The 12263-nt window shown below is 37.4% G+C and overlaps 1 protein-coding gene across 8 annotated transcripts in view; it reads right to left on the reverse strand.

Annotated features, from left to right (window-relative positions):
* Positions 1-12219, reverse strand: part of LOC125768809 (transient receptor potential cation channel trpm) — a 68886-nt gene extending 56667 nt beyond the window's left edge. For 4 of the 8 annotated variants that reach the window (XM_049436952.1, XM_049436953.1, XM_049436949.1 and 1 more), the window contains exons 1-2: positions 11981-12218; positions 9919-10359 (exon numbers count right to left, since the gene is read on the reverse strand). In XM_049436952.1, the coding sequence (XP_049292909.1) occupies positions 9919-9927 (9 nt within the window). In that variant the 5' untranslated portion in view covers positions 9928-10359; positions 11981-12218. Of the gene's footprint in view, positions 1-9918; positions 10360-11980 lie in introns of those variants that run through there. The other 4 variants (XM_049436946.1, XM_049436934.1, XM_049436947.1 and 1 more) reach the window with 2 other exon arrangements.
* Positions 12220-12263: the final 44 nt, after the last annotated feature.

The following is a 12263-nucleotide window of genomic DNA, read 5'->3' on the forward strand; positions in this document are numbered from 1 at the left end:
AAATGATAAACAAAACAACAAAATACCCGTTAATCATAAAAGTGTCTCGAGTTGGAAGAAACGTTGAAAAACACTACCTTCTGTTTACTGTTTTTGATGTTATGTGCTCGATTTGTTGTCTTTAAAAGGGTAAGTAGATGAAAAATATATAGTCACTTCGGTCAAAAAAACACTACTCTCGGATGTATTCAAATTAGTTAACCACACGTTGGGGCAGTACCGAAAGGAGCAACGGTTCTTCCGGGTCTTTGAAAACGGTACTGATCAAGCTACACAACCGCTGGAAAATTCATTCAAAAACTTCATCTCAAAGAACGACTTCATCTACCAAAACCGTACCGAGATACGAGTTCCGGCAAACATACCAGAACAGTTCCGGCAAATATACCACACAGACAGAAAAGCTCGAAAAGCGCAACCAACGCTCTATTCGCTGCCCGATAGTGTGGAACATCCTAACCAAAAACAAAATCGATTTTCCAATTTTAAACATTCCACCCACTTGGCGCACACTCGGAAAATTTCTTCCGCAAGATAACGTCTATCTCTAGCGAGGTTTTACTCTTCCTCGAATGCCGCAGGGTAGATGTATGATTTTCCACCGTTCAAAAGCCGGGCACCCTGAAGAGGTGTCCCGTGCTTTTAGAATAGAAAATATAAAAAAAACACACCGATTTTCATTAGAACAAACAAAAAGAAATCACATGACCGAAAGGCCCAAGTATGGACCGAAATAAAATCAAAACGTGACGTGAAAAGCTCGCTTTCGGTTGCATGCGATATGCACATGCGATAGCTTTTCGCTAGCTGGAAAACTCATAGTCACGAAAGCATAAAAAGTGAATGAGCCGTATAAAGATTTTGCGTGAAAAAAATAGGTCCCGACTAGCCAAACAACTGCTAGCCAAGCCTCGAAATTGGCTTCCGTTCAAATGAAATCATTTCGGTAATTAAGTGTGAACTTACGATGGGAGGATGGAGTTTTCCGCGCATGTTTTTTTTATTCGTATTCATGACATGTTGCACCACTTTTTGAGTCACCTTTCTTTTTTCTGTGTGTGGGCAAATAAAAGAAAAAGTATTGTTGTGTAGCCCTTTACACTGTAGACGATAACGTTGTGGTAGGAGTGAAACGGTTTAGCTTATCGTTGGATGGTTGATTTTTCGGTACATTTTTTATATTTTTTTCCGGCACTATCCAACCACCGAGCTCTGCGCCCATCGATCAACACGTCAAACTGATGGCTGCAGTAAAAAAAAACCGTACGCTGGATGGAGTGCTTATCGCCCACAGTGTTGGCAGAAGGTAAATGATTCTTGCACTGGCAAAGGTCAACCAGGTGGTGTTTCCTACGCTACGGCATTATCAAGTTTTCACCGGAATGGTTGGTGGGAAAGCTGATGTCCGCCGGCGATAGTTTGCTTTCACACGAAGAGCAATTATGCCGGACACGAAATGTGAGGCATCAGTGGATGACAGACAGAACGATAATAGGTCAGCGCAGATTTTAAGCAAATAGCAAACTGAATTAAACCATTCATTACACACGAACAGAATAGATTTTCTATGGTTGGGTTCATTTAAATAAATGTTCATAGTAAACATTAGCTACAATCAAAAACCAAAAGACACGAAGGCCAAATCACAAAATAAAATTATTCCAAACTCTCGGTTTTAATGAATAAATTCTGTTCGCAAAGAATTTACATTAAAACTTTTACAATGTAGTTTTAATGTAAAATCGCTTAACACCTGTAAAACGAATTCGGTTTGATCACTGTAATGGAAATTAATGTAAAGCTCTTATCGATTATTTTCCAGACCCCTTGCTGTCAAATCAAACTGCAGCAGGAAAACTCATTAATCATCAACCGGAAGCTTGACCAAGGGGAGAAGAAAAAACACGTAATCCTGCCAGCACCAAACCAAACCAAGTGAAAAGACCGATAATTCATTAGTGTGTAATTTGTTCCCGCTGCGAAAAAGGACTAGTGAATGTGAGGTTCTGCTTAGTACAAGCTTTCCCATGCAAATTACAACCCTTTTATCCACCGCAAATCAACCAGCGCACGAAACAGTAAAATTCAACATAAAAAGAAGAAAATTTTCACACATTCGTGTTGCTGGAATAAAGGTTTGCACGTAGAGGGCTACTCAGTACGACACGAGTTTACATTACGTGTTTGAGGCAGCATAAATTTATGACATGCCTTTCTTCAACCCGTGTGGCTTTTTTTTTATTTATCTAATCAATACACATCGGGAAAACCTTTAGTAATGAACGATTAAAGTTGTGGTAAAATACACAAGATAATTGTACAATTATTTAAGCGCATAAAATACTAACAAAATAATTCGTTTCTGTGATTTAGCTATACTATGATTTAACTACTTCATTAAAAATTATTTTTTATTTAAAATAAAAGACTTTCCCTCAACGAACTAGACCGAAACTTCATCACAACATATTAAGTCTTATCGGACAATTCAATTTGATTCTACGAACAAAAACAAACGGACAACACTTTAATGAAATTGCTAAACAAACAAACGTCACTTGACGTGTTACATTCTAGAACAAGCATATCTACATCGATTTGTAAATACAATTCTGGTAAGTACCGTCCTGCTTCCTGTTTTCCTTCTCAGTCGGGCTGCGTCTGTTCATGCTACATATGTGCTGCACTAAATGTCTGCAGGTAACCATAACAGCACGTTGCTGGTTGCTTCCCTTGGCACCGTTTTCCAACATCTAGCTTAGCTGAAACCACACAGAATTTCCCTCAATTTTCTGTGTCTGACGATTTGCTTACAAATCGTATCATTTTCACAAACAGGACCGATGCTCAAATACATCTCTCTGTTTGCGAAAGGTTAAGCAACAGCATACCTTACACTTTCACCTTATGTAAATCATAGTCTTCGTTCGTTTAGCATCTACCTGTCTGAACTTTGTGAAATTATGGTTTATTACACGAGTAAAGTATTAATGTTTAAGCAATCCTGCATATTTTAAATTATTTAAATAATATAACTTAAAAATATCCTTTATTGGTTTTCTAAACCACATCAATCTCATTACTTCATATTTCATCATGAGACATCAACTCAAAAAAAACCCAAAAAAAAGACCAGAAAAAAATTCGGCAAAAATTCTCTTCAAATTATGAACGATGGCTCACTAATTGAATACCGGCATTCACCAGCAAAATCACTTTCCACTTTTGAAAACTCCCTACTTCAATTATGAACTTTCAGCGTGCTACAGCAGTGTGCAGTATAGCGCAAGCTGGCGAATTGTTTTCGGCAAGCTCTGTCTGCTCCTTAACATCCAGCCCACCCTTCACTCGCAAACAGCAACAAAAAAACGACTCCAAAAACAATCACTTCATCAGAACATTAACTTTCAACCAATTATTCACCAATCAGCCCGGTCCTTTATCAGCAGTCACCCTAACCTTCTACCGGCTAGCAATAGAAGGCACATCAATCAGGCGCACGATGACTTTCCGAGCTTTTCCGTCCTTTAGTGCCACTACCGAAAGATAACATCCTTCGCGTTGATATGTACTCGACACGGTGAAGCTGCTGCTCAATCCACCTGGAAACCAGCCCGGAGGCAAGCTTGGCAACGTGGCTAGGCATGATGAAAATTATAAAACAATTTATAAAAGTCCCCATCGAGACGTGCGCACCAGACAGCGTCTTGCTTTTACTGAGCGAAATGTCAACAAAACAAAATGAAGCACACGAGCTTTCATCGCTGTGCGCTTCAAGATGAGTAACGGTTTCAAGATGGGCTCTATTCAGATATTAATGTTGAAAAACAATTTTTTCCAGGTCATAGACGAAAATTAAATGGTTGGTACAAAAAACAACATTAAATTTTTTTTGTGTACTCTAGTAAAAAAGGAAGAAGTAATTGCTAAATAATTGTCAAGCATGTTTCGGCCGTGTTGACCATCAATGAAAAATCGGAATGGTTGTTTAGTGGCAACTTTATATTACACATAAACAGATGAAGCTGTTTTTTTAAACCTTTCCTGCCCACAACCAACGAATAGCAGTGCTGAACTGACACCTGTTGACTCGTTGAAGAAATCGTTTTACGCCGTTTGAGACCATTTTTGCCTTAGAAATCCCTGATTCTGACCCGCTTAACTTTATCGCAATCGAATTATTCCCATGACCAAACACTCACTTGTTCCTCCATCGCGATCTTCTCCTCGTTGAAGAAATGTTTTTCCATTATCCTTTCGAACGCTGCGTCTCACCGAACCATCGAAAGGGAGACAGCGAATATGATCGAATAAATTTGCCACTCATCTGATATACGTCCATATCCCATCCCACCTCCCCAGCTTATGATCATGTTTCGCCTTATTGCGATTATTGTGCAAGAGCACGGAAAGGTACAACATTCCAGCACACGTACGAACGTTTGATAACACTCACCCATTCTGAAAGCATTCATCTGAAAGGACCGAAAGGATCAACCACGGATGAGATTATTATTATCGTGTCGACGTCGTAAAGTGAAACGGATAAACCGGAATGTGGCCGCACTTGATTGCGTTTGGGATGGGACAGAAACACATTCTGCTTACTCGCTGAACGTCCTCGGTGCACCATTATTACTACTTCTCTTTAACGAGCGATGGCAGTAAAAATGAAAAAAAATCATCTCTATCGACAAACCTTTCGATTGGATAGGATTGGAAATCATATGTGCGCATTGCTGAAATTAGATTACCAACACGCTGGAAAAAGCGTACCACCGGCCGGGATACCGATCATCGATAAAACTGCAGCCCATCTTCAGCTGGCTGAAGATTTCGCTTGATCCCTGTCAATACTGCTCACCATAACCTACAGCACATCAAGTTTCCCGTTCTTGCAAAATCGAAAGGAAATCGATCAAATCGCCGGAAGCCGGAACTTCCATTCCATCAGGCAGGGCAAAGATTCGAGATGGATTCGACGAACGTAGTAAAGCATTTCCTCAGTAGAATGAAGGTTGTTTCATGCAATATGGTAGGTCTCATCTTTCTAGGTGCCACAGTAAACGGTAGTAATCAGCACAAATTGGTAATCAATTTCTTTTCTTGTTTAATGGAAGCAAGAAGTTAATGCCGGAAAATAGCAATTTATTAGCGTGAAACGATTCGATTAGTAATTAAAATTTTGTTCATGTACTTATCCTATACGTTGTACGGGTTTTTAGCAAACGTGCTCAACGTAACCGAATGAATATGAACAGAAGCTTCTATCATGCCTATTTACGTGCAAGAACAGCAAGACTATCATGAAACCCTTAAAATAATTTCTTCGAAATTGTGCAACTGCTCAAATTATTTCACATTTCAATTTTCAGTACCAATGCATAGAATATTAAATATCATTCAACTAACATAACAAACTGAAAATTTATTGTTTTGAATGTAAAATAATTTCATTGTTCTAAAACATACATGGCAGGTCTTTTAATTCGGTAACAAACTAGGTCTTGCATATAATCCCCAGTGTCTTTCATCCAAATGCCTTCCAAATTCCGAATCGAAAACAGTCTCGGAAGCCTGAAACATCACGTCCCACACAAATATCCTTACAACTTCTCAGCCACATGTCAAACGCACAAGCGGGCACCATTCGTTCTCCTCTTGCTAGAAGCTCCAATCCAATAACGTCTCATATTTAGAGCTGCAACTAGAAAGGACACTACACAGCTCTTCTGCTCAACTGGCTTACATTGCCGTACCGCAAAGATGGTTCTCAGAATTTCATGCAACAGGTGTGAGTTTCGGGACTTAAACGGATAAACTTAATCAACCAAAAACGTATCCAAAAGAAGTTACAATCCATTTTGAGTTTTACCTTGTTTTGTAACACCTTCAACAAATGTTAGCAATTCTCGTTAAAATTAGTTTTTGGCTAACATATCAACCTTTCCGCAACTGTTTAGAATGAGAGAACAAAATACGTTTAAAGCAATAAAAGCTAAATGTTTCATACAAGCTGCAGATGATAAACGAGTGGTGGAACGTGACACAGAGCAGATTTTCCAAAGATTTCTTTCCTCCGAAACTGTCCCAAACTGATGACTTGAAAATGTCAAATCATTTTCAAATTCCAAATCAACACATTCCAAACCATACAACCCCACCGGAAGATGAAAAATCATGGAACTAGCCCACACTTTGTGGCACATTCTAGAATCTTCTTCTACCGGAACTCTGGCTACATTATCCATACCGGCCGGCGTTGCTTTCTGTGCCTCTTTCTGCAGCTTCTTCCAATAGCGAATGTCGTACGAATCAGCATTTCAAAACCAAATCCTTCCAATCATGACCATATCATGCGTCATGGGGCAAAAAAGCACACGAAGCTTTTTTCCCATACAAACGAAGCATATCACTGGAATCGGTGATTCCAGGTGTGATGAAATCGTCTTTTTTTGCATATCTCAGCATGTGCATGATGTCTGCGCTACTGTCATTTGCACGTCTATTGAATGTGCCATACGCAAACGGATTGTTTTTTTTTCTTATTGTGAAAAGAAGAAATCTTTTCCACACGCTTTTGGAAGCTTTTAATCTTACGCCCCAGAAAAAAAAACCTCTTCGCTTATCCGGATCTCAGTGGTACAGGAAATCGCAAAGAATTATTGAAGCCTTTAAAGCATGATTTTTTCTCCTTCAAACTGTTTTCCTTTTCCTTTTCAAATAATCCTTTCGTCACGTCCGTTAGTCTCCCAGACATCAGCAAGTACGGTAGAAATGGTGCTCAAGTACACATTTCCAATAAAAACTCACATGAAGTAAAAAACTTTTCACCTTTACTTTTGAAACGGAAAAAAGACGAAAAGAATTTGTTGGTCATGGTTCAACGAATGCATTTGGTGCTGATGCTACAGAACGGTTTACTCACACCTTAGCATGAGCAGAAACAGTCGGAAAAAAATGAAAAATACCACCCACCGGACTAAAGACTAAAACCGATAGAATCTTCAAAGAAAAATGGTTAGAAAATCTCCCTCTACTCTACACAAAGGAGAAAAAGAAGCGAATGAAAAAAAAAAAACTTCTCTAGGTCTAATACTTTGCTGATGAGATAAAATGCCATTCGGAGTGCTCTTTTTGTCTCTCGTTTATCCTTCCTGTTTTGAAGCCGATTTTCCCCTTGTTGAGCAAACACGAAGTCGCAGGAAAGCACGAGATAAAAAACAACTGCTTTCAACTCGCTGCTGCATTTTGGTTCGTCCATTCGGAGGTTTTGCTTCTTTTTTCCCTGAGTGCCATTATCAGTTTCCTTCGTTTGCTTTGTCTGTATCTTTAAGAACTCCCGAAAAGAAAATGGAAAATCGATCATCGTTTACAGATCACTGCCCATACACTTTTGCTTCGTCATTTGATCAAGCTCTACCCACCGGTTACAAAAAGCGGTCCGAAGAATTTCGATAGTATTGTAATGAAATTAATTAGTTTACGTCCTTCACAAATGCTACACATAAATCAATATTTGCCGGCATGTATAAACAACATTGTAAACACACAAATTTTTCATTCAAAATTCTGATCATTGGGTCAAAATTTTCCCAACGAATTCTTATAATTTGCCCAGCGTCTCCACAGTATGCATCAACTTGCGGTGGAGAAAATCCTCCACATATTTCATAATAACCGGAAAGGCCAGCATCTACCGCTCGTTGGGCCAGATTACGAACGACGAACCGTTTTATATGCTAATAAGTGCCTTCATTTTACGTCTGCATCCGGCCAACAGAAGCCACAGAAACACAGCATCGTAGCGCCACGTTGAAAAGGTATTATTTTCGGTTACCATTTTTATGTTTTAACTTATTTTTTGACATTCCATTTTAATCAACGACTTTTTTAACCGCTGAGAATTGTAATTAGAATGCATCGTCATGCTTCCACCAGAGCGCTCGATGCTTTGGGATATTTATTATTTCTGTTCCCAACAGACCTACGGCTAGGTGGCCTAAGGGGCACATAATTATTCTGCAGGGACAAGGATTAATAATCGTTGGTGCTAATTTTACGCCACACTGCATCTATTTCCCGAAAGCAAGCATTCATTTGTATCAGCTTAAAGAAGCTTACAATGTGGGGAAAGGTGGAGCAAACAAATCTTAGGCTTAAGTTGCGGAAAACAATACATGTGCAGGTTTATATTTTTTAATTGTTTTTGATAAATGTCAAAACATAAGCCAACAACAAATATTCGAATTTTATAACTCTCATAGAGTTTTTCAAAGCATCAGTTAAAATGTTTTTAAAACTGTGAAATATGAAAAAATCAATTATCAACATTCGCACCATGTACCGACAAATGCCCTGCTTGTTCCATGTTGTGCCTCATAACACACTGAAATGTTAGCGGGAAACGCACACTACATTTGCTACTTAACACATGTATGTGCTATTAAACCTATCATTAAGAGATTTTGTGGTTCCGTTCATAATGTTTTTCCTCAGTGAAGCATTTTCCTGTAATAAACCACTCACATGCTGCAATCAATGTGAATTTAAGTGCACAAATTTATATCACTCGGCTGCAAAACGGCTGACGGCAATGGTGATGTGTGCCAAATACATTGATGAGCACAACAATAGCTTGATGTTTCTCCCGTAGTTAATGTTTAATGGGTATATAACAATCAAATTATAGTACTTCATTACACAGAGAAAAGCGCGGTGTGAATAATACCGGTAGGTGTCACATATTATTGTTAATACTATTAAATACAAAGTGAATTTGATGTTTTCATGTATGGACTACAATAACAAAGCAGTCGCATGGTTTAGTACTATGAAAGTTGTAAATCAACCCATACCAAGCTGAGGCTTCCCGTAACAAACACAGACCTTCAAAAGTAAAAGACCTTCAACTAATGTGCTTAAATGCTTACACGCTGGTATAGTTCAATATAAATTAATTAGTCCAAATAACCTGCCTTCCTCCCAAATCCCCTGACAAATGCATAAAATCAAAAATTTTAACAAGATAATCTCTTTTTTTCCATATTCTGGAAAAATAAACAATAAATTTGTTTTGTTTGAATAAAATATTGTTCCACAACATAATTTATCTTGGTGTAGTTTCACAAAAAAAAAATATTTTTTTTTATAAAGTTTGTTCCAGATCAAAAATTTTGAACAAAACCTTCTACAATTTCTATAGCATAATAAAACCTAGACCGTTAGATATTTAGTCGCCAAGTTCATGATGCCATAATAAAATTTATACGATGTTATATTAAATAATACGATGTTATAATAAATCTATTACGCCTAATACGATGTTACAATAAATCTGACAACACATCATACGTCACGAAGATAGTTAAACAGAAAAAATACTATAAATAAAAAAACCCGTTTCAAATAATCCTTCCCATTTTGTCGCATAAATGCTTGTTTACTATGAAAAAAAAACAATAAACTGAAAACAATAGAAAACCAACAACATTCAAAAACAAACACAAGCATGCAACTGTTAACAATAAAGGATATAAAACACTTCTACAGCTGTACGAAGTTTGATGAAAGGCAACATAAACCACAACACTCTACATACATAGAAAGCTCATTCAAACCACTCATGAACGTACGCTACAAAATCCAGCGGTTAGAAACGAATGCAAACAAACAACCTCGTACGCTCGTATTCACCGTTTTCTGTTTGTTTGTATTTCTGTTTATGTTGCACTTTCACATCAAACTACGCAGCCTTACAAGAGGGAGTAAATTCGCCTGAAAAATAAAAAAACAGCACACACACACACACACAAAAACAGCACAAAACAGAGCAAAAGGTACTATAATACATATTTCCGAACATCTACCCCATCGTACGGTTACATTTCTTTTCTCTATTGTTCTATAGCTACTTACATGTTTCATGTTTCGATCCTGCCTGTCTTGCCAGTTTTAATACTGCTGATGTATTTGTTTCATTGCAAACTTCCGTCCGTTGACCTCTGATGGACGGTAGGGTAGTGTATTGTGACTCGTTACAATTTTTACCACTGGATCGATTTTCACATTTTTAAAACATTACACTTCCGTTGTTTACTGGACACTACACTTATCGTAATACTTGTGAACCAGAATACACACATAATCATTCTATCTTTATCGTAAAAATCACAACAAATTTGCCTTTCTTTCTCCGTCTACTCCTTTGTTTTGCTCCTACTACAGGTTAGCTTTAATGCATTTTCTATAACACACTGAGTAACTTCAATTTCATTGCCACATCAATCACTTGAATCACTTACGCAGATGATGTAAGAATTATGGCGCTTTTAAATAATATTCCACTGCACTATATCACTAAAAGAAACAAATTCACGAGAAAATGAAGGTGTTATTTACTTTGATGGAAAAGTTTAAATCGAAGGAAAAGTGTTTCCATATACATGCACTAATAATGTCAACAAATTTCTGCATATGGTTACTAGATTGGGCAAACCCAGCAATAGATTTCAATTTATTTACAGGGTTCTACCGGAAAAATTTGGCATAATTATTGATCATATGTTTCCCTATTAGATATTTAGACACAGCACTTCATTTAAAAGTTTGAACCCTTAATTATACATATTCAAGACGTCCTAAAGATACACGAATGGAATATTTAAACTCTAAACTCGATCGAAACACATCACATAACATGACTCACAATTAACTTTTAAAACTTCTTCTTTTTGACGGAAAGCAATATCAGACAAATCTCCATGTTGATTACATATTATAATTGTTTCATTCTCAATTAATACTTTTAATTTGTACAGCTTAATTTTATTTTTGTTCGACTTACGCAGTTTGTTAATATCAAAAACTTATTTTTCTACATGTGTAAACAAAAATTCTAACAATTTCTACCAATTAACACTAAGCGAGTGTTGCAATATACAATACGAAACAAAGTTAGAACCATAATAAATGATTGATGCAAATTGCAGCAATGCAGGCGCACGATAATTCTTCGTATTAATTACGTTTCCATGAAGGGTGGCAAGCTCTAATGTGATCTAAATCTTAAATAAAACGTAGGATTTCAATTAATAACACTGTACTTTCATTTGAAAAGTATTTCCGTATCCTTTATACCTTTATTTGAATAAAGGATTCATTTACCATAACCGAAAATGCTCGTAACTAGAGCTAGAACAAAAAACAACGTCGAAATACCTTTTGAACATTGTAAACATTAACCTTCAAACCAAGCAAACACCGTGATAATCAGATAAATATAAACAAAAAATAAATTCATTGCTTAGTTTCTGTTTATGTTTTCGATTTTTCTCTAATTTTTCTCATCTTATTCACATAAATTATAGATCAAAGCACACTCACACACACACTCACACTGATCGTTAATTTATCACAAACTTTACACAATATAAATTTAAACTTTCTCTACATCAACTTCATTGCTGTTGATGTTCAGAAAACTCCTCCTCCGTCGACAGAGCAATTATAGTAGAAAGTATTCGATCTACTATAATCTGAATCGTGCACAGATGAAATATATAAACAAAGCGCCATCACGCACATATATGCAGTTTAATGCATCAATAGTGCTGCCTCCACGTGCCTTTTGTTTGACAGAATGCGAATTTCAAACACTTTGCTCCACCAGACATCCAACATCTCACATACACACAAACAACACGATGTGCTGTTCAGCACAAACACAAAGCAGCTAGCAAAATATATGCGTCTGGTTCACCAGTTCACAGATACGTTCGTACATTGGACAATGGCAAGCCCCCGGAGCTCTAGCCTGGGCAAGAAGCGTCCTCCAAATCACTTGCTACACGCATCGCGAAACTTTACAACAATCGGTACCAAATTCACCAAACTAAAGTGGGATTTTTGTGAGCAAACTGCTGAATATTTGATAGCAACATTTGTGTTAAGAAATGTGATAAAAACTTTGTGACAATACTTTGAAAATAACACACAACACTAGCAGCAAATTCAGCAAACAGTACCGGTAAGTTCCACTGCCCGCACAGCACAAAGGACATCCGAGCAGCATCAGACCAAGTTTAGCGTCTGTCCCTGGCGAAGGGGAAAATACACCTGTCTCACGAAATAGCAACGATCCGACACCGAGGCCTTTGCTATTTCCTTGTTTTGCTCTTCTGTATGGTACTCAGTACCATGTAGACAAATTGCTTTCAAGTCGGAACTCAATCCCGGTCGGATTACTCTGTTACGCATTTATA

Source organism: Anopheles funestus, chromosome 3RL (assembly GCF_943734845.2).
Source record: "Anopheles funestus chromosome 3RL, idAnoFuneDA-416_04, whole genome shotgun sequence".
NCBI lineage: Eukaryota > Metazoa > Arthropoda > Insecta > Diptera > Culicidae > Anopheles > Anopheles funestus.